The sequence below is a fragment of the Caretta caretta genome, chromosome 7 (assembly GCF_965140235.1).
Source record: "Caretta caretta isolate rCarCar2 chromosome 7, rCarCar1.hap1, whole genome shotgun sequence".
Taxonomy (NCBI): domain Eukaryota; kingdom Metazoa; phylum Chordata; order Testudines; family Cheloniidae; genus Caretta; species Caretta caretta.
In genome coordinates, this window is record NC_134212.1 from 55,966,308 (window position 1) to 55,992,158 (window position 25,851).

Consider the following 25,851-nt stretch of genomic DNA (forward strand, 5'->3'; position numbering starts at 1 on the left):
GAGAGCATACTTTCCCACTGAGCAATACTAAAGGTACCAACCAAGCCAATAATAAGTAACGAGAGTAATTAAAAGTTAAGTTCCTGTACAAAAACAAAATATTCTATCCTGGGTCTTTGTGTAAACTACTGATTGACCCCAGTGGGAATTCTGGGGTGGGTTGATGGACAGGGGTGGTCCTAAATGTACGTCCCAGTCCATACCTAAAATAATTAACCCATCCTTCTCCCCAGAGTGATTTTGACACCCTGCTTTGTCATCTGTCTTTCCCAGTAGTATCCCCCCGCATTGCCTGGATTCTCTAGCTATTCGGTGTGCCAAGTCCTGGATGCTTTATAATACCCCAATGCAAATAGAGGGGCTGCTCGGCTGGTGATTCCAAGGGCTTGGTGTAGGGTGGGTCCCTTTCCCAGCTCCTGGCACAGAATTCACAGAAAATTAACCCAAAGCAAAACTACTCTGTAGGGCCAAGTAGAGCCAGGGGTATGGCCAGATAGGACCAGATCCTTGCTGGTGTAAATCAGCATAGATCCATTGACTTCAGTTAGTGGAGTTATGCCTGTGTTTACAGCTAAGCATCTGGCCTATTGAGTGTATAAATACAAACATACCGTGACCTGTCAGATAAAATAAAAACACAAAATAAAAAAAAAGTTGATGGCAGTTATGGTAGCGAGAGCCTGTTTCCCATAATATAACACAGCTGTCTATTCAGCCAGACTAGCGGCTACATGGTGCAACCTTTACATGGCTTATGCCATGTCTCCACTACGGGTGCTGTAGCGCAGAGGCTTCCTATGTGGATGGAAGGGGGTTCTCCATCAATGTGGACAGGCTTGACAAAGCCCTGGCTGGGATGATTTAGTCGGGGATCGGTCCTGCTTTGAGCAGGGGGTTGGACTAGATGACCTCCTGAGGTCCCTTCCAACCCTGGTATTCTATGATTCTATGAATGTGGTTAATACACCTCTCCAAGTGGTTGTAGCTAGGTTGATAGAATAATTTTTCCATTGACCAAGTTGCATCTAAATCAGGGGTTAGATCATCTTCACTATGCGGCTCAGGGGGGTGAATTTTCCCCCACCCCTGAGCAATGTAGCTAAATTGATCTAAATGTGAAGTGTTGCCCAAGTCTTATGCTAACTAGACCCACTAAAGCCAATGGGATGCACTTGGATCACTGCTCACCCACATGAGTTAGAGCCCTCACAATCCAGCCCTACAGAATTGCTCCCCCCCCCACCCCCGATCTGGCTGCTGCTCTTCCTTTCCTCCACCTGTCTTCTCTACTTGGGGACCACATAGCAGAGCCGGGATGGCCAAGGAGCTGCTACAAGCTGAGGTTAATGCTCTGCTCAAATGAAATGAAATAAAACCGGATGGTGTCATCACGGGTCACCAATTTAAAACAACAAAACTCCAGCCCCTCTAAGCCCTTCAGATGGTAAAACTGCTGAGGATTCTGCCTGTCTCCGGCATGCCAGGAGCCTTCTCAGTCTGGGGAAAATCTCGTCAGAGACTTGCGGGGGAAGGGAAGGGAAGGGATTGGGCTTCTCTCTTGCACATGGGTTGGGTTGAGGCTAAGTTGGGAGAGACTGGTTCCTTTTTCCCAGATCTTCAGTTGGTGTAAATCAGCATAGTTCCATTGAAGTCGGTGGGGTGACAGTGAATTACACCAGTCAGGGATCTGGCACTCAGAGCTTATCTACGCATTATTGTTTGCCAAGCCAGGGTGTGACTCTACAGCGCACCAGCTTGCCATGTAGCAACGTTCTGTGTGGACACCGCCACAGTGCAGCATCTCAGAGTGCAGTTCGGTGCATGACTACTTGCAAGTGAAGTAGGACATGCTGCATGGCGGGACTTTCGCTGTCCATGTGGAATGCTGCACAGCAAGCTGGTGGGTGTAGATTCACACCTTGGCTTGCCGCACAGTAACTCACTGTGTAGACGTGCCCCTAGTGTGCAAAGCCGGACAGGCAGCACAGTTTGATTGATGTGCACAAGGAGAAGGTATGAAACTTGAGTGTGTTGATCAGAGACCACTACTGAATTCCTTCCCCACCCTCAATCACCTCAAAGCTTCAGAAAAATACATCCCCTCTGCCTGTCCTCCCAGATCTAGCAGTTACCCATTCCATGCTTACCACCACAGTATCTGAGCTCCCTTCTTGTCTCTCCCCACCTCAGCAGTAGGAAGAGGTGTATTTGTTTTTCATTGTCAGGGAAAGTTTGGGTGAATACACGGGTCTTGTGTTTCCTCCACAATCTGAACCCAGGGCAGGGTGTGCCATAGCCTCAGGCCAGCTACCAACTGTGTCTGCTGCTCCTATCAGCATCAACCACTGTTCCTTGGATCATGGGTGTCACGGTACATCTTAGCAGCAATGGGAGAGACTATTAACCATGTCACACCATGGTGGAAAATACACTATGGCTATAGTACTTGGCCATGCTGCCATCTGGGCCCTCTTCTGTATTGCCCATGATGCAGTGGTGCAGACACATGCTAATTAAGCACTGAGACGAGGTAGGGTGCATGTTCCTCAGCCATTAACTCCTTCCTGGGGTGTGTTGTGGAGAATGAGGCCGAAGGCATCGCAACTTTAACCTCCCGAGAAGTGCTATAAATGCCCAGTAACCCACACCTTGAGGGCTTCTAATGGGCTGCTAATAGGAAGCCTTAATAATATTTTACATACATACTTTAAAAAATCAAAAATACTTTGTGCGCTCTGTTGAATGTATCCTTCTGGCCTGAAAAATAGAGCATGGCGGAAGGGTCTGATGAAATGGGGGGGGACTTATTCGAGTCAGCAGCTCTGTAGAGACCTTTCTTTGGGTGGACGGGCACTCTACTCCTCTGCTGCCCCCAGGGGATGCTACTTGGTTCTGGTAGGACCACAGGAATTGCCAAACTGGATCAGAACAGGGATCCATCTAATACAGTATCCTGTCTATGACAGTGGCCAGGACCAGAAAATTTGTCCATAGGGAAATTTCTCTCCTAAGCCCAATTGTCTAGTGGTTGCTTTATGCATAGAAGCACAAGGATCTATCTTTTCTGTCATCTTACCCTGACTAACATAACTGTGGATGTTTTCATTGTCTGTGTAAAAGTGCAAAGCATTTCTGAGTTCTTCTGTGAAGGAAAAGTCCTTACGGTCTACTTCCATAGAGCAGGGTCTCTGAGTGATGGCGATGGTTTAGTCTGCTGTGCGCTGTGTTGTACACGCACCACACTGTTACGCCCACCCTGGTAATAAATGGGGGAGGGAGAATGTGTTTGGTTCATCCATTTTAAATCACCTGAAGGAAGGACGGGCGAGAGCTACGGTGACATAACATGGCCACACTGCATGGCGTGCGGATTTTAGAATATAAATAGCCTAGTAAATTACTTATTTAGGCCTCAGTTCATGCAAGGTGCAGAGCACTGGCCTCTCAAGCCCATGTTTAAAATAAATAATACTAATAATCCATAGTTGAGCACCTAAATAAGTAAATTAATAAGCCCCTGAGCGTCTTTACTTCCCATGCAAGTAAATGGGAACGGTGGGTGCTCACTGCTGCAGTAACTCAGGCTATTTATGTAAACGCCTACATGAATGTAGGTGCCTAGCTTTTGGCATCCAACTTTGAAAACATTGACCTTCAGTTTTGTAAAGAAAAAGACTCTGAAGCATACTGTAGAATGCGGCACAAGCTGCAGAAACCCTGAAATTCTGGACGCCACAGTTTTCTCCTGTGGCCAACGCTGTGTCAGTTTCTGGCAAGATCTGACTGTGTGTGTGTTTTCCACTGAGGCACTTACCCATTTCCTTTCACAAACCATCCCAAGCAGCAGTAAGATAGAAGTCCTAGGGCCTATCAGGCTGGGAAGTGAGAACATGTAATGATGTCACAAAAGGGGGTAGGGCCTTTCTTACAGTCGATCACAATCTTGGATTCTCATTGAACAGAAGGAATTTTTCAATCACTTGTTTATCGGGGGGAAGGGGGGACGGGAAATGCTCTGCAGACAAAGCATAAGTGCTACACTTGAGTGAGGATTATGGCCATGCGGCTGAACTTCACATTTTATCAATCGTTTTTGTTGTGTAGCCCCAATCAGATAAGCCAGCTTAGCCGATTTATGCTTAATAACAGGAGAGGTGAATTTTTGTAACTCTCTGAACTAAAAAATTAGCCAAAGGGACGTTCCAAAAATAAATTTAACCTCAACTTTAAACTTAAACTTTCCAAAAAAAATAATCACCTCTGGGCAGAGGCCACGCATGGAAAATTTCAGTCCAAACGATGAATGTTTCAGGAAGTTATGAGCATTTGAAAACGAGGTTGGTTTCAGTGGAAACTGTTTTGCAATATAAACTATAGAGGGTGATACCAGGAATCAACTACAATAACTCACAGGTTCCTGAAAGAGACACTATTTCACAGTGTGATGTCATGTCCTATAATGATGTAATATACCATCACTTAACATAATATTGCATATTAAACTCAGTTGGCAAAATGAATTTCAGTTTCTTTATTGCCATCAAATGTTTTTAAATGTCCCAAAATTTAAAGCTTCAGAAGCTTATATATTAAATCTTGTGCATATTCTACTAAACTTGAAGGAGCCGTGTTTTCAAAGACCAGTGTCAGAGTTGCACCTGTGCAATTTGCACACTCACTGCTTGTGCAAAAGTCTCCCATTGGAAAATGAAAATGGGAATTTACAATAACTACCAATTTGCCCATGTACTGGTAGCCAGTTTGCCCTCAGTTAAACACAAATGACGTTGCTACATCAATCATTGACTATGAGGGGGTGAAACCAGGGATGGCTCTAGCCCAATGAGATACTGTCTCAATAAAAGAACTTTGAAAGGATTCACATGTACTGCAAGGAAGTTAACTGCATTGGCTGGGTGACAACCACTGATTTGAGTCATTGAGAATTGTGGCTTCTCCCCATTTTGGAAGGACTCAGGGAGTAGTTGTGCAAGAAGGTCAAAAGCGTGGCTGTTTCCAGCTTCTTGGCTAGGGAATGTCAATGTGTCAGCAGCAGCAGCAAGAGGTGAACTGGACTTCTGCTCTCCCATAGCAGTAAGCCAGAAGGCTCAGGTTTCAGGGACACCTAGGGATCACATGTGGAAGAAGTTTCAAAGTTCAGAAAAACCCTGGTGTGTGAGGGTTGCATTGTTATGCTGTGTGGGTTGCTGCTATGGCCAGGACTGGGTCAACTCTGTTCAGCTTTCATCGGCTGTTTCCCTGGGGACCATGCTTCAGGTGTTCTTGTTCACAGCGGGCTTACTTTACCTCTTAAAGTGACAGAAGTAGTAGTTAGTAGGGCTGGGCAAAATTTCTTCATACAAAAATGCTGATTTGACAACACCAAACCATTTTGTGAATTTGTGTCCCGTCCCCCCCACAAAAAAGTGAAAAAAGGATACATTTCTTTATGTCATTTTCTAAGTGGAAGGTGTCAATGTTTTGGTTCAAGACAACTTTTTGCTTTCAAATGTATTTCAATTTTATTAAAGGAACAATCAAAAATGTTAAAAAATGCTCCAAATCAAAACAAAACATTTTGTTTGAGCCATATTTTTTTTTACACTTTTCAAATGCACTGAAAATTATGGAAAAAATCGTTCAACCCGAGATGATATTTTCCTCCTGATTTTCCAGAATTGGCAGAAAACTGGAAAAAAATGAGTTCTTCACCCAGAACTAGTTGTTAGGGCGACTATTTAGCTCCATCCACAGATAGACTGCAAGGTAATGGAATGGCCACATCCTATATTCCAATTCAGAGTTCTAGTCAATCCCATCCAAAAGCTCCATTCTTTCTTTTCCAACAGCGTCGTACTGCAATATGAGGGTTCTTTCAGGGTTCCAGGCTGTTTTTAGCCATAGGAAATGTCTTCCATTCTGACACCTCTACTGGGTTTATCCCTGGTATGCCAATAATTACTACATATGTAGCGTTGTTATAGCCATGTTGGTCCCAGGATATTAGACAGACAAGGTGGATGAGGTCATATCTTTTAGTGGACCAACTTCTGTTAGTGAGAGAGACAAGCTTTGGAGCGGACACAGAGCTCTTCTCCAGGTCCTTCAGCACTGTGTCAGCTTGAAAGTTTGTCTCTCTTACCAATACCACCTTGTCTCTCTAAGAACTACTTGGATCAGATTTATTGGTGGGTTGCAAAAACACAACCTCAGTGCTTCTACCCACTTCCTCGTGAGCCTGTGACACAAAACCAGCTTCATTCTTGAGATAGGAATGTTTTCTACAGAGCCGGTCACCTCCAGGTCACTGACTGAACTCTGGTCCTGGTTGGTAGTGACCAAAAATGATCAGCTGCTGGTGAGTCTAGATCCAGTTCCGAATGGACACATCTCAGCAACCACCATCCCAACTGGGCCTACCTGGCAACCTTGTAATGGCATTCCCAGTGGAAAGTCCAAGGTGTGGGTGGATATGGAGACTGAGCTTCCCTTCTCACCCCTGCATGGGTTGGTGGGACATCGCGGGGGAATCTTGCATGGCTATTGTTCCTGTTTTGTGGATAAGGAGGCCTTTTGGCCCCTGGACTGTCAGTCCAAAATCTTTCACCGTGCTGAATTCACTAAAACCTCCCAGAGAGTGACATGAATACTACATGTCCAACCAAGCTATGAAGGATGGTGTGGTAGGGAGGGAAGGGTGTAGTTCTCTGGAGGCCTGAGTTCAATTCTCAGCTCTGCCATTGGCTTTCAGTGTGATTTTGGGTAAATCACTTTGTCTGTTTGTGGCTCAGTTTCCCCTCTGAGAATGGGGCTATAGCTTCTCTGCCTTCCAGGGGTGCTGTGAGGTTAAATATGCTAATGTTGTGAGGTACCCAGGTAATATGGTGGTGAGGGAGGGAGATAAGTTTCCCTGTAGGACAGCTTCCCACCCTGTGAGATCAGAGTTACTTCACTGGTATGTTAAATGCCTCATCCGCTCTTTCCCTCTGCCCAGCTTTCATCAAGACTCTCTGGAGCAAGGTGAAAATCTTGGGAATCAAACTGAATAGAAAACCAACCATGTAATACCAAGAGTTGGTGAACAGAGCTTATGAGAGAGGCTGCCCTCAAATCAGAGGGGCTATGTCTTGTAACAGCAGGCCAGGATATTTCCGTTTTAAATTTAATTTGTTTATATTTCTCACTTCAAAAAAGTCCTGCTGGCATCCCTGTGAATGGAAGCATTTCAGGTCACCTTAGTATGAATGAGGGCCTCTGATGTCACTCCAATGCTCTTCTAACTGTATTTAGGGTAAGACTCAAAAGAAATTGTTTTCACCTGTACAGAATAACTTTGTATAGTATGAGGTCATCTCAAAATATGAATGGGGATGTCTGATGTCATCTCCCTGCTAATAGGACTTTTTACGGTATGTCATCTAAGGCTGCAGGGGAATTCTTCTAACTCACTCATTTCAATATAGTACAATACAATGTAACACAGTATAATGTGTAAGTTAACTCAGACCCCACCCGCGTCCCCCCCCCCCCACCCGGGGCAGAATTTGAATGGATGGATAGATGAACAGATACACATTTATACTAAGCATACATACATTATATCACTCTATTGATTTTTAAAAAGTTCCAGGTCTGCCTGGCTGTAATGAGATTTTTTGAACTTTGTGTTGCGATCAATGAGAGGAATATTATTGGCCTGGAGAATTGATATACCCGCTCTGTGTGGCTTGTTCTGCTCCCAGCCTGCCCCTGCCCCCTAGGTGTACGATTCCATCAGACACTTAACCTCTTTTACAGTGTCATCAGGCTAAAAGGAATCTAATAGTGACACGGGACTTGTGCTCAGCTCTCTGGCACTATTGCTTTCCTGTCACAAATAATTTATAGCTTTCTATTTCCAGCCCTGTGCCTGTACCCCAGCCCCACTTTCTGCTCTCTCTGGGCTGGACGGAATCAATAAACTCACACAAGCACAGTGGCACTTCAGGGTGCTTCGAGGGAATGGGGGAGAGGGGAGAAAGAAAGAAATTACAATACCTGCCCCTTCATGAGGTGAGCTCCTCAGCTGGTGTAAATCAGCATAGCTTCAGGATCTGGCCCCATATGTACAAGGTCCTCAAATACCTCCTGACCAGATCCTCAATTGGTGTAAATCAGCACAGATCCATTGACATAAGTGGAGCTATACCAGCTGGGCCTCTTCAGATACAAACCTTTACATTACCTGCCTCCACATACATCCTCTGCAACACCTGCCCCTTCCAGTACACTTCAGGCTCCATCACCTGCAACGCCTAAACATCCTGATGCTTCTCAGGTGCTCAGTCCCACAATACCATTCTCTGGCCTGGGAACAGCCCCCATAATCTCGGCCTTACCTACACTATCCTGGCCCTGGCCCGGCCTCCCCCTAGCCCACACTGGGCCATGGAACATGCCTTTTCTCTTTGAAGTCTGGCCAGCTTGTTCTGTAGAAGAGCTCTGCCACGTATGCACCTCCCACCTTAGGTGGAGCAGGGGAGGATGCCAGGCACCTTCAGTTGTTTGCTCTCACTTTTAGGAGGGACTTTAGGGCACGATTTAAAGTGAATTTAATACAGGATTGACAGTCCTGGAAACCAATCCCTGAACAGCATGGGCAGCCCTCGTGAAGCCCCCCACCCCCCACCCCATGGGTCAGCCCTGACCTGGAAAGACCCCCATTTAGGGTCTGAGGGGGATTCAGCCTTCATGGCCTCTCCAATTCTTGGTGGCTTTGCTGAGCTTGCCAGCAAGAGGGCTAATAGCACAGGCTAGGAACCTCTCCAGCCCTTTTCACCAGCAGCCATCAGGAGGTAACGATTTTCTTTCATCACTGACCTCAGCTGGATTTGAACCAGTGATCTAGTGGCGAAAAACTTCATGTAACAAGGACCGGAACATAAACTGAGCTTTAACTTTCCATCTTCATTCTGGGATGTCTCCTCTGCTCTGTCACATTCCCCAACACAACTTCTCTATGCTTCTGAGTTATGTTCATTCACTGCCCGATAAATGCCGAAGCCACATACTTGTGGGAGCTTTGTCTTTGCTTATGATCTATATCCCACTGCCAGTTCCTTCGGCTGCACTGTGCCCCCAGTCACTCACTTATCCAGGGAAACGCCCCTGGTAATACTTAATTGGTTAATAAGTGCTTTACTTTATTAAAAAAAAACAAAGTGCTTTGTATTTCTAGTCTCTTGCTCTCTTGGGTCAGAGCTTCTTGATCATGTAGTATGATGTTGACACCCAGATGGGTCATAATTACACATTATTGGGTTCAACACAGGGGAAAGTGGGTGAAATTCTATGATCTGTGACATACAGGAGGTCAGACTAGATGAATTAATGGTTCCTTCTGCCCTTTAACTCTATGAATCTATGTCCTTGGGCCCTTCACACGTATTTCCCTCTCAGTCACACTACAGATCAGATCTGCACCACTCACACATTAAACAGTGATCCTGCGAGTTGCTAAGGCTGCCGGAGTCTGGCAACTGAGCTGGGTTCGTCCAGCCTCTCACAGCATCACTGGGAATAATGGTCCTGAACAGTCAGTACATCAATGATAACCTAGTTGCTGACACACAAGACAGGCTGCTACTCCTGGTGCTCGTTCTGAGCTGTGTTAGCTCTGCAGTGAAAACTCCCATCCGAGAAGGACTCAGAGGGACTCTCATTGACATGGCTGGCGAAACCCCCATGACCATGTTGTGGCCATGCTGAGTCAGAAGAAGCCATTGCACAGGGTTATTTCCTGCTCCGGGCTGCGCATTGACAGTAGATTGGGCCTCCTGTTTGGCAGCTGGGGTTGGTGAGGGCCGTGCCAGCATTTGATGGGCTCTGAGGGGCTGGAGGAGCTGTGGAAGGAACTGAGTTCTGACCCAGTTTCACTCTTTTACAGAATTATCAGAACCAAAGTTCAGCAGCCTTTCCACCCGACACCAGATGGGACTGGGACTGGAGTGACTGCACCTGGACACACGATCGGTAAGAAGGCCGCGGAGGGGCCGACACAGTCAGGGATGGGGCAGGTGGATCTAGACATAAGGGAATAAGGATGCGGGGGGGGGAGAAGCGAAGAAAGATAGATACTAGGGCAGACTAGCGTGAGAGAGGCACCAAACAGCCAGCACAGCTAAAGGCAGAGGGACGAATTCTCCACCGGCCTCACTCCAGTGGGGTGAGTGGGTTATGTCCAACTCAGAATGTGACTCAGCAGGTAGACGGGGTTGGAATCTCATACAGTATTGAGTCACTCTTTATCCTTCTACCTCCCTTTGTCTGTCCTCTCTCTCCTTTCCCTCCCTGTATATAAAGTGTCCAAGCACATTTCTCCCTGTCCTTCCGTTTTCCTGCCTCCTTCACACTCTTCCTCTTCTTTCACCTCTCTGTTTATCCATCTCTCCCATCCCTGGAATGAGCCCATTTCTCAGAGACAAGGATACGCATGTAGCAGGAAAAGACATTCCCGAGAGCTGGCCACTGAGTCCAGCAGTGCCGGTATTTCACTGAGACGTTAATGGGAGATGGTTTGACTATGATGTGTGCAGGATTCTGAGCCTGTAATAATGTCTGCAGAGAGTTTGCTAGTCTATAGTGTTACCGAGTCTGTGCTAAGGGCGTCAAAGGCATTTTTTACTGTTGGCTCTGTGGTCTTGTCTGTATGTTCTGCTCCTGCGGGTACAGGGTGGGGTTGCTAATCTGTGCTGGAAGAACAGTGCTGTATGCTGGGGAAGTTGTGAAATGTGATGGCCTGTCTAGAGAGGGGTTGGTGGGTGTTTGTTCCTGGAAATCAAGCACCGTACGGGGATCTCTTGGGAAGTGCTGGGGTCTATACTGGACGGGGCTGGTGGGTTCTGTTCTGTACTGGAAGAAAAGTGCTGTGTCCTGCAATGTGATAGAATGCCTTGGCCTGTATGGAATGGTGTTGTGGGTACTGTCACTGGAAGTGTGATGCCATATTGGGCTGTACTGGTCTATACTAGATAGGGCTGGCAGAGTCTGTACTGTACTGAAAGGCTCCGAAAGACTCCTATTGCACAGAGGGGTGTTGATCACACCAGTACAATGTTTGTGGGGGTGGGGGCAGAGGTGTGCAGGGGAGGTTGCACAAGGGAGCACCGATGTATATCTGGGCTGGGCTGCTAATTGCTAGGCCGCATACAGAAAGTGGTGGCATGCCTCCTGGAACGCAGTGTACTACCCTGCACATCTGCCCTCTTTCTTCTGAATGAGTTTTCTGAGTGGATACTGGGCTATACTGGAAACTGTTGAGAGATGATGGCCATGATTGGGTTGCAGTGGGAGACTTCTAGCCTATACTGGAAGATCGTCCGTACTGGGATGCACCACAATGGTGTTAATCTGTACTGGGATACGTACTGTGAGCTCTTGATCTGCACTGGGAGATTGTAGAAGGTGTTGGCTTGTACTGAGATGCACTGAAATGCTGTGCACCAGTGCTCGGCTGTATCCTGGAGGGGAGGCTGCACTGGGAGGATGTCTGGGATGTGATGCGACAGGTAGCTCTTGAACGGGGCATACTGGGAGAGAACGCTGTACACTGGGCTTTCCTGGGAGGCACTTGGCTGAACCTGGACAGACTGGGTGGCCATTAGCTTGTGTGGCACATGCAGACCTTGCATCGGACTCCACTGGAAGGCATTTGGGGAGCTTTTGTTGCTCTAGACTGGGATCTACTGGCAGGTTGTAGCTGCTTGATGGTATGCACTGGGGTCTGTGGAGCTACTGTATGGTGAGATATGTGGCAAGACTGAGAGGCAGCAAGAGGCCGTGTCAGTCTATGGAATATCAGTCTATGGCTCCTTTGCTGACACGAACTGGGGTCTGTTTGGTGCCAGGGGCTTTCCTAGGAGAGCGCGGGGAGGGGTAGCTTTCGTCTGGGTGCTCCCTGAGTGCTGTGCTGCTCTCCTCATGGCCCTTTTCCCTTTTCCTTTTGTCCAGTTCCCAATACAGCATCCCCTCCCGTCTCCAGTGCCTCCAATGATCCAGTGGGTTCTTACTCCATTAACGGGATCCTGGGCATTCCTCGGTCGAATGGCGAGAAGAGGAAACGTGATGAAGGTAGGGGGAGGGGAGAGGCTCATCCTCCCCTTTTATATTCTTTGTCCCCATGCACAGGCTCCGATTTCAAACCAGGCCTTGCAGCTGCTCCAGGGCTAGATCAGTTTTAGCAGCAGCGGCCGATTCCCCGCACCGCCCTGCTGGCTTGGAATGTTCTTCTTCCGAGGCCTTTCGTGACAGGCTACATTCTCCAGACATCTGCTCGGCGGGCTGAGCAGCCGCTTCCATTCCTGGAGCTGATCCCAAGCCCATTCTCCGCTGGAAAGGGCTGGAACCCAACTCCCCAGGTGCCAGCAGGTGCCCGCGCTTTGAACTGCAGGGAAACCAGGTCATTCTGACTCACTTGCTTCCTAACCTGACGCCATCTCGGCTCAGCACCTGCAGTGGGGTGGGAGGAAATGTGACTCTCAGATTCTCCGTGCAAGCAGCCCTTTCTCTACAACGTGCCATCAGCCACGTATTTACAGTGACATTAAGGGCCCCAGTTTCAGCTGGCCTCCTTCATTGCGTCAAACAGACTTACTTGCACAGTACAGGAGACCTACTAAGTATTTGGCCCTGGGGTTGGCCACAGTACAGGAGACCTACCAAGTATTTGGCCCTACTATTAGGCCACAGTACAGGAGACCTACCAAGTATATGACCCCCACCCTCAAACCCACAGAAATTAGGGATTAAGATTGCTCCTTCTCTTCTTCCCTTCCCACACCGGGGTGGATTAATGGCTAAATAGATCTTGGAATGAGCAAAAAGCTGGAAAGCCAAGCCCACCCGCTGGTGTGTTTCCAGGTGGGCAGTGTAAGGAGTGGGAGTGGAGTCTCAGCATTCGGGGGGGAAGGAGGGGGGAAGGCTTGCATACTTGTTGCCTTAAATCTGCTCTTGTATTTGGATGCACTCAAAATTGGGGAGGGACTGTTCAAAGTGTGAGGCCTGAGTTGTTTGACCCGTTCAATTGTGCCTTAATTGAGTGGTTATCAACCTTTCCAGACTACTGTACCCCGTCAGGAGTCTGATTTCAGCCCTGAGCAGAGGGCTCAGGCTTTGGTATGTATCTTAGCTTTGTAGGGCCCCTGCTTGCCACTCCTAATGCCAGCCCTGCACTTGAGACTCCTCTAAACCCATCCCATGACTCCCTGTTGACACACCAGGTGGAGAAATGCTGGCATAGTAGATAGAGCAGTATAAACAAGTTGTCTGAATGAAATTTCAGTTTGTACTGACTTTGCTAGTGCTTTCTATGTAGACTGTTGTAAAACTAGGCGAATATCTAGATGAGTTGATGTACCCCTTGGAAGATCTCTGCAGACCCCAGGGATATGTGTATCCCTGATTGAGAACCACTGCCTCAATCTGTCACTTCCCACTCTTGTCTGTTGTGTGGATGGTGCCTCCTAGCAGTAGGAGACTGACTTGCCTACAACCCCCAGGCCAAATGGGAGTAAGTTAATGGGAGGGAGCCCGTGTTATCTGGTGGGCTGGGGGGAGGTGGAGGCTGTATCTCAGCTGAAGAAGAAGAGCTGTATGGGGGGTTGTGCCAGCTACTTCCATGGCTTCGGTTCTCATAGGGTTCACGCACTCCTGAGTTTCACTTTGAGTTTCAGGTTCAAATGAACCCGGTAACCCCTAGCAAAACTTCGCTCCGGCAGCCTCATCCTGTCAGGTTACTGGTGAAAACCAGGGACCGCGTCATTTGGAACACAGAGATTCAGACGCCATTAAAGCAAATGGGAAAACTCCCGCTGACTCCACTGGGAGTTGGATCAGGACCCAGGTGCAGATCCAGTCCCCAGACTGATGGCAGTGAGGTCCTGGGACAGTCCCACTATGGAAAGGGGTGGACATTAAGGGAGAGGTTAAGAACTACTGTCTCAAAGTTTGGGAGTGCTAGGATCCAGGGTTTTGGTTTGACCCGTCGCTACTGGAATGCAAACCCTCCGGTAGTTTTCATGGTTACACCTAAAGCATAAATTGAGCTGGATTCACTTGAAATTGAGGGACCAGGTTCCCCTATAGATTTGCAAACCTCTAGGTACACCACGGCTGTGTTTGGCATTGTCAGGAAAACCCAGATTTGATAAGTTTCACCTGCAGTGGAGTTTTGCGGTGATCTGGCTCTTGGCAGGATCCCTTAGTACTCGGTATAATGCCAAGCAGATCATCTGGCATCAGTACTTTGCTCTTCCCAAACATCCCAAACGTTACCCATGACAGACTGATCCACTCCCTAGATTTCAGTACAAGAATCTGAGCTGTTTGGTGCAGTACAATGAAAGTACCAAAAAAAAAAAAAAAAAAAGGATCTGAAACCCAGACATACAGGGCAGCTTTTACTGGTTGTTCTGATTCCTCCCAGATTTGATTTATTAAGGAAAGGAGATTCTCTGCAGTCCCTGCTTCCAGCCAGAAGCCGGGTGAGTCGTCGGACGTTCCCTGTGTGGTGCTGAGCACCCTCAGCTTTCAGACCAGCCAGTGGCTGCTGCATCTTGTAGCGTGTGTTCCGTGCCTTCGAGGAATCTGCCCTTATATGTCTCCATCCTGCCCTCCCAAGGATACCCCGGCATCATGCCCCACCGACCAACAGTACTAACTGGAGGTCCCTCTGCTTCAGATCTCTTTTCCTGGCAGGAGCTCTCCCAAGGTGGTGTGTCTGCATCCAGCACCTTTCTCTTGTTCTCCAGCAGCGCTCTCCTAGTCTGGCAGGCTCCAGTTTGTCTTAGCTGCAAGGTGGAGCGGGGTGGGAGGCATGGGAGACTGGAGGGGGTGATTGTTGGCAAGCCGCTGGTATTTTGTACTGTAAGGAATCATCTTCCCGGTGTGTTCCGTGGGTGCTGAATGATGTCCATACCCGTGATCTACTTGCATCTGTTCCCGGCTGGGGCTTGCTTCTTGCATTTAAAGAGCAAGAGTTTGCTTTTGAAGGCAGATCTGCAGTCCCAGCCATGCTAGGGGGCAGGGAACAGTCCTGCCAATTCCTCCTCCCATCTATGGGGTAAGTGGGAGTGCTCTCTCGGGAAGTCCCAGTCAGAGCAGAGGGGACAAGCCAGGCTGCCCCTGGTTCTGAAAATGTCGTTAGCAGCATGCGGGGCGGCTTGGAGGGGAAAGAGAGCAGAGAGGAGCCTCCGCCCTTGTCCCCTGCTCCCCTCCCGCTCATCCTTGCGGCAGCTGGTGCCTGCATTAGACAGCGGTGCAGATGATTAAGAAGAGGGGAGATAATTATGTGTCAGGATGATGTAGCCAAACTCCCGAGTCAGACAGAGGTAGCCAGACGGCTGCATGCATTGGGCTATGTGAGGGACACTGACAGCCAGGTGTCCCTGTAGGGGAGGACTTTCAGGGGGCTGATGGGGGGGTAGGTGGAGGGGATCGCTTCGGGCTGTGGGAAGGGATGCTGTGTGCCCACTAATCAGAGTCAGGAAGGGGACAGTCCCTAAAGGCTGCGTAGGGATTGCAGGGTCTGTCCCCCTATGAGTACTTAGCACTTCTTGTCATTCCAGCCCCTTGTAGACATTCACAGGTGAATCCTAAGACTTTTTGGGGGTGCGGGGTGTGTGTGTCTACACTGCAATAAAAAACCTGAGACTCAGAGCCCAGGCCAGCTGACTTGGCCTCAGGCTGCGGGGTTATAAAATTGCAGTGTAGACGTTCGGTCTTGGGTTAGATCCTGGGCTCTGAAACCCACCCCTCTTGCAGGGTCCCAGAGGCCAGGCAGTCAGCTGACCCAGGCCAGCCATGGCCATGCCGTAGGGCAGATGTATCCATTGTTACCACCCAGCCGTCCCCAAGGAACCGGGCACAGAGAGGGGAATCGACCTGCTCAAGGCCACAGACAGCCTTGTCCCCATATCACAGCCACAGTAGGATCCCTGGCCCTTACTCCTGTGGTCCCTGCCTTAGGCTGAGCCCCTCTCCCTGCTGCGCGCAGCAGGTCCAGCCGGGTATGGCAGCACTATGGCCGTGGGAGGGAAGACACGAAGGCCCCCAGTGACACGGTGGTGAGAGTGATTGGCTATTCCCCTCCTCCTCTCTCCCTCCTTTCAACAGGGTCAGAAGGGGCACGTGAGAGAATGGGGAGACCCTGTTCAGACCCACCAATTCTAATAAAGAAATGAGTTCCACTCAGCTGCGATGGTGAGGGGGATTATATACAAACTAGATAGCTAGGTGGACACGTACGGGGATGGATGGGTAGGTTCATATGGGGGAGATGGATGAATGAATAATCAAAGCACCATTCCCAGTGCCCTCTTGTACCCCTTGGCCTCTTCAGGCTCCCAGGAGGACTTTTGCTCCATACGATAGGCGAGACCACTGTGATCGTTAGAAAACCATCATGATTAAAGGCAGCTCTTTCTCTCAAGAGCAGGGCGTGGGCAGATTTCTTTTATAGATCCAAATTCTCATTTTGGATTCCCGTTCCGGTGTTGATAATTCCTCCGCTGTAACAACGGCAGCATTTATTCGTAGTGGCCCGCGACAATCATAGCAGTATTTGCTGGTGTTACTGGCAATCAGATCTGCGGTGCTGACAATGGCAGCGATATTATCCACAAGTACTGTCAGCATTAGCAGGGATCATATCGGCGGCATGTTATTGGCAGGAGCAGCCGTAATGTGTCTAGTATTATTATTATCAGCAGTAATAAAACCCACAGGGCTGTTAGCGTTATCAGCACTACTATCAGCAGTGGTTTTGTGGGAGAGGAGGTGGACGGGTGGTTGTTAGTATAAGTGGCAATAATACCCAGAGTGCTTCCAGTGTGATATCCCCAGGAGGAGAGAGGCTGAATGCAGTTCAGTGTTTTCCTTCTCTTTTGTAGTCTGACGTTTGGATGATTGGAATGATATACATCTAAGTGTGGGGCACAGGGCTGTGTCATCACAGGGGGTGCAATTGTGCTGTTCCAGGTGGGGCGGTTCTGTCATTGCAGGGGGTGCAATTGTGTGGTTCAAAGTGGAACGGCTACGTCATTGCAGGGGGTGCAATTTTGTTGTTCAAGGTGGGTTGTGTCATTGCAGGTGGTGTGATTGTGTTGTTCAAGGTGCGCCCTGTCATTGCAGGTGGTGTGATTATGTTGTTCAAGGTGTGTCCTGTCATTGCGGCAGGGGGGGTGTGATTGTGATATTCAAGGTGCGTCCTGTCATTGCATGTGGTATGATTGTGGTGTTCAAGGTGCGTCCTGTCATTTCAGGATGTGACTAACATCCATCACATGTGGTTCTTCCTCTCCCCAGGGGGAGAATCGTCGGTGTGGCGGAGTGGTTTGGTTTTGGAAAAGGATTTGTTTTGTTCAGTTGGGTTGGTTAGTTTGGTGACTGTTTTTTTTCCCATTAACATGGCTCCGTGTTTATGTGAGCAAAGGCCTCTTGAAGATATGCGCCTCGCTCTTAGAGTGGAAAGCAGGGAGGTTTGGGCTGGCCCTTAGCTCCTAGGGGAGTTCAGTCCACAGTCCAGAACTGGCAATCGCTGCACAGATGGGCTTTACCCTTATTGTTGAATTCCTCGGGGTCAAAGGAGTGGAATTGTCGACCACCATCTCCATCCAGGAGCTCTGGACTCTTACATACCCCAGGCCCATGCCGTGAAGATCAGGATGGAGACTTTTGCACAAGGACAGGTGTGATGTGAGTGCAGAAGCCTGTGCTTGTGATGTGCTTGAGCAGACTTGCTGCAGCTGGTTGTGTCATTGACGTTGTGGTACAATTGTATTGTTCGAGGCCACATGGTTATCTCACTAGCAGTGGTATGATTGTCACTGCAGGTGATTTGCTTGTGTCATTGCTGGCAGCATGGCCGTGGTGCTCATGTTGGGGGGCTCTACCATTACTGCTGGTGGGACGGTATAGCTGCATCATTGCTTGCAATTTTGCAGTATTGCAGCTGAAGCAATTGTGTTGTTCAAGGAGGCATGATTGAATCATTCCTAATGGTGTGTTTGTGTCACTGCAGGCAGTGAGGTTGTTCCATTGTAGGCATCATCAGTACATCATTGCGGGCAGTATTGTTGGGTCATTTCCATTGAGGATGTTGTGTCATTGCAACAGATGTTGTCATTGATTGCAGGTGGTAGGGTTGTACCATCTGGTTGTGTTATTGCAGTGCTGGGATGTCGTCATTTCAGGCAGTGTTATCATGTTGTACCATGTTTATTTTGGGGAGTGTAGTTGTGTTGCTCCATCTTCCATGATTATGGCATTACAGGTAGCGTATTTATGTTGTCTGTAGTGGGATTATCCCATTATCGGTAGTGTGGTTGCTTTTTGCTGGTTGTAGCAGCAAGAAGAGGAGTGTTTGTGTCATTACAGGGATATGCCTTTGTGCTTTTAAATGCAGTGCTGCAAACAAGGTGCTTGTATTACGCCATGGGAGTGTATCGCTGCATCTGATGTGTGTTGGTGTGAGTGCAGTTGGATGAGTTTGTGTCATTCCGTGTGGTTGTGTAAAAGACACCTGAGTGTGCGGGGTCACTGCAGGTAAAGCCTGGCAACATTGTCTGTGGTGTTGTTGTGTTGTTTCATGCTGTGCTTCAGTGTCACCCCAGAGGGGTGTTCACATTATTCTGTACGATTGCCCTGTTGCAGGTGAATGATTGTGTTTGTGGCACTGCAGATGGGTGTAGTTGTGTTGCCCCCTGCGATAGCCATGTGTTCTTATTGTCGTAGGTGGGTGTTGGATGTGTCACTTTTGGCAAATCTGGTTGTGTGTGAGGTGTGGTTGTGTTGTTTCGTGCTGTGATTTTATCCCCCTTGCCCTACAATTGTGTTGTTTCAGGCAGCGTGGTTGTGCCTGCCCATGGCCGTGTTGTATCCCTGTAAGCAGCAGTGTCTGTGCTGAACCTACAGCATGGCTGTGTCAATGCAGGCAGGTGTAGTTAACAGCTCCCTCATGCACCAGATGAAGTTGTAGCTCCAAGAGGCAGTTTATTGTCTGTGAAGCCCCCATAGTCCTGACGCTGGTGAGACTCCCAACAGCAAGAGATTAGAATGTAGAAATGAGCGACACCTGCCAGTTGCCCCGCACCTCTCTGAGCGAACTGCGGAAGGATGGCCAGAGAGGGCAGAGCGTGCGTGGAAGAAGAGAGGAGGAAGAGGTGATGGCAGAACAAGGCATAAGCAGCACAGCACTGATGAAAAAGGGCAGAATTAGCAGGTGCCAGCGTGACTGTGCCAGAAATATGGGTTGTGATTGCATGAGATCTGTCTGTAAGCAAAAGAGACAGCTCTGAAGCCAGCCTGAGTGTGTGTGCGTGTGCGCTAGGGATGGTGGGGAGGTGTGTGATGGATGTGCCTCTGCTGAGCAGAATTGTAGGTAAGACAGAGTTAAAAGAAGGCTGGTTAGGCAGAACACATGCAAAGCTGGAGTTGCTGTTTAGTTTGCCATGGATCAGTAATACTGAGGACAAGCGGATCTGTCCTGGAGTGTGTTTGTGTGTGTGTGTGTACCTCTCTGCATTTGTATTTGTGGCTCCAAGAACATATGTGTATTTGTTTGTTATGTTTGTGTGTGTTAGTGTGACTGGTTTCCACTTGTCTGTACATCTGTCCTTGGCAGAGTGGAACGTGTGTATTTGGATTTTTGAGCATGTTGTGCGAGCAGTGTGCATATTAATTTGTGCATTGTGAGAAATGGCATGTTGTACATCTCTGTGAATGCTGTGTATTTCTGTGAACACTGCATCTGTGTGCATATTTTGAGTGTATTTGTGTGAACAGTGTGAAGTTTTGTAGATTTGTGTGACTATTGTGCATTGTTGTGTGTAGCTGGATTTATGTTAGTGTTGTATATGAATATATATTTTGTGAATGGGGTGTGCTTGTGTGTATATTTTTATGTATGTGGATAGGTGCTGTGTACGTGTATGTATTTGTATGTATATTAGCTATAGGTGTACTTGTGCAAGAGTTGGGCATTTGTGTGCATAGTTTGTGTGAGTGTTGTGTATTTGTGTGTTAACATCAGTGGATGTGCGTTCAGGTTGACAAGTTGCTGTCAGAGCCTTGCGCACGTTAAGGTATTACCCTAAAGAGAGCAGGCATTCTTTGTTGCCGTGAGCTGCAAGGTATACACAGTGCTTGAAGGGGCGAGGGGGCTGCAAGGGGTTGCAACCCTAGCAAAAAGAGAAATTTAACAATCAAGCCAGCTTGCTGATGGGCTTTAGCTCAATCTTATCACAGCTGCAGCTCCCGGATTCTAACAGACCCCCCATTTTTCAGACCACTTCCAGCCCTTTGTATACAGAAAGCTGGAGCTGGGGGTAGCAACTGGCTGTTGTGGAGTTGTGTTGGGTAGAGCCCAGGAGACCTGGACACAGGGGATTGCACATGTCCATGGTGGAAGAACTCTGGAGATCCCCTCTGTCTGTGTCTCTGAAGGTGAGTTACTTTAGCTACCCAGTTCCCATTGACATGTCCAATGGGAATTACGCAGCTAAAACTCCTCGCAATGCTTCAGAAAAGCACCTTCCCGGGTCCACCTTGTGTGTCCTCTCTGTGTGTTTCATCCCAGATCTCTTGGTGGACATCCATCTCTTGGGGTCTCAGGGTCTTTCTGCCTGTTGCAGTCCAGGTATTCACTGGTGCTGTCTGCATGCAAAGAGGTGGATGTTTGAATCTGTTCTGGACTTTAAGTGGGATGGGGGTCAGGGGTAACACGGTGGTTGGAGTCAGGGCTAAGAAGGTGAGGAGGGATGGGGGAGCACAGTGGTGGAAATGGGTGGTAGCATGGCAATGGGGTAACAGGGCAATGGGACGCCAGGCGATATTGTGACAAGGATCAGCAGTAACAAGGCAGTGCAATGCAGGGGTGATGTTGTGTTGGGGATCAGGGGTTATATGGTAATACGTGGCAGGATGATGCAATGAGATCAGGAGTAACATGGCAATGGGGGACCAGGGTAACATGGCAATGGGGCGCTGGGTGGTGATGTGACAAGGATTAGTGGTAACATGGCAATAGGGTGCAAGGGGGAGGCTGCGATGGGGCACAGGGCTAACATAATGATTGGCATGGGTGATGTTGTAACATGGCAATGGGGCACAGGGCTAACATGGCAATAGGGTGCAGGGGTGATGTTGTAACATGGCAATGCGGCACAGGGGTGAAGTTGTGATGGGATCAGGGGAACATGGCAGTGGGGATCGGGATGATATGGCAATGGGAATCAGAGGTTATGTTGCAATAAGGCAAATGAGAACATGGGGTAACATGGCGATGCCCCAGTTTGATGTAACATTACAGTACAGTCGGGGTAACAGCACGGAAGGTCAGTTTGACGTGGCAAAGGAGAACAGGAGTAACACAGTGATGAAGCTCCTAGGTAGCAAAACTGGATTTGTGTAACATGCCAATAGGAGCCAAGTCTATGTAGTGACAGGCCCAAGTCACAGTGATGGGGATCTGTTGTAGCGTGGGATTATAGAATCAGGGTAGCCTAATGACTCGGATCCATGGTGTTAGAGCAAGGCTGGGCAAACTTTTTGGCCCGAGGGCCACATCGCGATTGCAAAACTGTATGGAGGGCCTGGTAGGGAAGGCTGTGTCTCCCCAAACAGCCTGGCCCCCACCCCCATTCGCCCCCTCCCACTTCCTACCCCCGACTGCCCCCCTCAGAACTCCCGACCCATCCAACCCCCTCTGCTCCTTGTCCCCTGACCGCCCCCTCCTGGGACCCCCCACCCCTAAACACCCCCCCAGGACTCCACCCCCTATCCAACCCCCCCTACTCCCTGTCCCCTGACTGTCCCGAACCCTATCCACATCCCCACCCTCTGACAGGCCCCCTGGGACTCCCACATCTATCTAACCCCCCCGTCTCCTGTCCCCTGACTGCCCTGACCCCTATCCACACCCCCACCCCCCGGGATCCCACCTCCTATCCAACCCTCCCTGTTCCCCATCCCCTGACTGCCCCCCGGAACCCCCTGCCCCTTATCCAACCCCCTCCCCGCCCCTTTACCATGCCACTCAGAGCGGCAGGACGGAGACAGCCATGTTGCCACGCTGCCTGGCAGGAGCGGCAGGCCAGAGCGCTGGCAGCGCAGTGAGGTGAGGCTGTGGGGTGGGGGGACAGCGGGGGAGGGGCCGGGATGAGATTCTGTGTTAGAGAATCGGGGTAGCCGAGTGACTCGGATTGGTGGTGTTAGAGAATCGGGGTAGCCGAGTGACTCGGATTGGCTGTTATCACAGTGATGGGGGTTCAGTTGTATCATCGCGGTAGCATTGGGGTAGCATTGTAATGGGGACTGGTAGTTTCTCAGTGATGGGGAGCAGCAATACTATGGGCGAGGTGGGGAATCAGGAGTAACGGGGTTAACACCGTGATAACACCGGGGGTATCACCATGATGGAGGTCGTGTACCTTGATGATGGGGCAGGTAGGGGCACTAGTACCAGCTGCTGGCAAAACAAACAACCTACCGGGCAATAAAACAAAAACAAAGGCAACTTGGAAGCACCTGACAGCGCCAATTCATCACAGCCCAAGTTTTTTTTTTTTTTTTCATGTTCCCATTATATTTGTTTGTAAAAGTGGAAATCAATTTTGAAGGTAATTTTCTGGAAAGAATGGAAGGGAGGTGGGAGGGCCGGATAAGGCAGAGATGGCAAAAGGGAAAAAAAAATTTAGGCCAGGCACAGCCCAGGGGCAGCTCTTGGCAAGGTGAAAGAAAATTGCATATTCAATCTCCATCCATGAATCTCCCTCACTGCTGCCCGCCTCCTGCTCGAAAACAATGAAGGCTTTCTCCCCTACGCCATGCAGCGCCCAAGTACCCGCGCTCACTTTAACTTCAGGGTCATTAATTCACCTGATTATTGCAGGAGACGAGAGGGCTGCAGCAGCATCCGTTCTAAAGCCCTCCCTTAAAAACAATCATCCTTTGATTAGTCGGGGGTGGGGTGAGATAATGTGTTGTCTTGGACTAGAGCGGTACATGTTTGAAATGGGGCGTGAGGTGCAGCGGGCAAGCTGTCCGGGTTCTGGCCAGGATGGTTGGAGCGCGCAAGCCTGGTGGCACACCTTTGTTGTGGTGGGATTGCGAATTAAAAGTACCATGTTCCACTCTGCAGCTATCTTTTGGGGAGGGGAGGTGCACGGCAGTGTGTGTGTGTTGGGGGGGGGGTGGTATGTGATCGCTGCTTCTTCAGCAGCCCAGCCGCAGTGTCACCGGGCGAGGTGACATTTGAATTTACAATTCTGCTGAGAAAAGCCATTAATTCACAAATTAACATTTCTCCCTCTCTCTCTAGCTCTCTCTCCCCCCCCCCCTCTCTATCTCACATGGATGTGCAAGCAATTGAAAAGACAAAGGAAATAGCCTTAAGGAAGAGACTTTACTGCTAGTCTGTCTGTGCAGAGATTGCTACCACTGCTTCTAGACAGATAAACCAATTACCTGAGCTGCTCTGTGCATGGCAGCCTGCTATTACTTCCCTTTGTAGAGCTGAATCCTTTGCCGGATTACGCTCTGTGTATCTCATTAATGTAAACCAGCAAGACAGTGGGTACTGCCCCCTTCATTCTTTGCAGCTAGAGGGGGTAGGATGGGGAGTGAGGGGCAGGTAGGATGTATCTGGCATCGGGTAGGGTCTGGGCCTCTGACTTTGCCGGCCTGGAGAAGGCTGAGTCTTGGGAGTGTATGTGAACAGCTATGGTCAGCCTATCACAGCCTCAGTCTCTGACTTGGACAGTCCCACCACACAAGAGACTGGGCTTGGCAGAAGTCAACTTTTATTTTTTTTATAATTTCAGTGGATAACTTCAATGTTTCTTTTTAAGCATTTTTTTCAATTTTGATCTATTTAAATTTCCACAGTTGCAGAAAATCGGGGAGGGGGGCAGATAATAATTATTTAATGACCATCAACATCACATCAAAGTATACAAAGGAAATAGCCTTGACCTCTAAGAAGTTCGCAAGCAGCATTTCGCTTACTTTGCCTAGCTGTAGATTTCAGTTATCAGTGGAAATAATGTTTCATCAGTTTGCGCGTGTACAGTGACGTCAATGTCCATAGACCTTCACCAGTGAAAATGGAGCCCTTCCAAGCCTATATGTAACATACAATGGCAAAGGCTATTTACGTGAGTCCACTATCACTCTCTCGTCCCTGCAGGTCACACTCATTCGTGTGCACATTGTCACCCTTGCCTGCACACTTTCACACCTGTTGTGCATGCAATGCACACACACATGCGCCCACTCACGCCGGCACCCATGCTGCTTCTCTCGCACAAATGCTGGGGTGACCGTTACATTTTCAAGTCATGTCACTCCTCCCTACAGAAACTTTGCACCCTAGCCCAGCAGTCATGTCCCCTTGGGGGTGATGAATCTAGGAGCACACTGAGTTAGCTCAGCCCTTTATTCTCCTGTTCACACATATAGCTGTGTTTGGGGCAGAGGACCGCCCTGCAATATGGTTTCTGTAGAGGCCTGCATATCTTTCCATGCTCTCCAACCTCTAAAGTCATGTACACAGAACTGGATGGAGCTCATGGCCAACAGTCCCCCTCTGCACCCTCGTAGGGCTTGGTAAATTTTAGTTCCCATCATTTCTGTAGAGGGTGGAGATGGGGGGTGGGGGGAGTTCAGAGATCTCCAAGCTGGGGAAAGGGGACCAGGGATGATCAGTCCCCAGAGGGAGGTGAATATTGAAAGCATAATCTCCAGCTGGGGTGTCCTCAGAGTCATGGGATATGCATCTCTCTCCGCCTTCTCCCTGTGTGTGGAGAGTGTGCTGCGGGTCCCCCACTCTCTTTGACTTCGCTCTTGAAATGTGGCTGAAAACTCATCTCCTTTCTGGAGAGCTCCTGCCTCTCCCACATCCCTGTGCGTCCCCCGTTCCCCCCCTCACTGTGCATGGCACATAGGCGGGGAACGGCATCCCACGGCCAGGCGCTGGAAGACGGATCGCAATCAGCGAGGGAATCGGCAGGCAGCGCCGGTAATTCAAACCGTCCTGACCGTTCAGTGAACCCGAACCTGCTGACCTTGACAGCAGTAGACAACGGCGGCCTCAGAAATCCCAACCTTTATGGAGGCGTCGGTGGAGGATGGCTCGTGTTCTCTCTCCTCGACCACATCCAAGCGGCTCTGGGGCCTGACAGTCAATCCCCTGTGTGCCGATTCGCTCCTAATTTGGCCGTCTCTGTGCTCCCAAGCCAACGGTGGAGATGACGTAACATTAAGCGTTGTTTGTTGCCCGCAGATGGAAACCACCCCTCCAGAGGCAAGTCTTCGTCTGCTAAGGGAACACACTGAGCACCTTGTTCTTGGTCTGAGCCAGGGGAAATCCCCCGAAGTTGGGGATTTTAGAAAGGTTGTCCTTATTTGAAAGAAGAGCAGGAGCTCTTTGCTTGTCTGGGGACGGCATAAGATCCTCCAGCCGCATTTCCACTTGATCCCAGGGGAAGGTGGGGAGATCTCACCTAGCGATTAGTCCACTATGAGTGAAGCAGAGGGGGGAAGGTGATTGGAGATGGGGAGAGAGAGAAGGCGCTCTGGCTGAATTGTGCCACAGGAACTTGCGTTCAAGAAAACACAGTTTATGAAGTTTTAATTCACCTCTCAGGGAACATTGGATCCCCTCCAAACTCCGGAATTGCTGCCAAATGGCTCCTAGAACAGACGCGCCCGCTGGCTGGGTCAGCCTGCCGAGGCTGGGGCGAGGTTATGATCCTGTGCATCGAGGACGTCTCCAGTAGTTGTAGGACCCTGGGGATGAATTACCTGCCTGTCTAATCT

General features: G+C 49.2%; 1 protein-coding gene across 6 annotated transcripts in view; it reads left to right on the forward strand.

Annotated features, from left to right (window-relative positions):
• PAX2 (paired box 2) overlaps positions 1 to 25,851 on the forward strand; it is a 132,842-nt gene that overhangs the window by 44,437 nt on the left and 62,554 nt on the right. For all 6 annotated transcript variants that reach the window (XM_075130705.1, XM_075130704.1, XM_075130706.1 and 3 more), the window contains exons 4-5: positions 9,926 to 10,011; positions 11,989 to 12,108. In XM_075130705.1, coding sequence (XP_074986806.1) covers positions 9,926 to 10,011; positions 11,989 to 12,108 — 206 coding nt within the window. The remainder of the gene's footprint in view (positions 1 to 9,925; positions 10,012 to 11,988; positions 12,109 to 25,851) is intronic.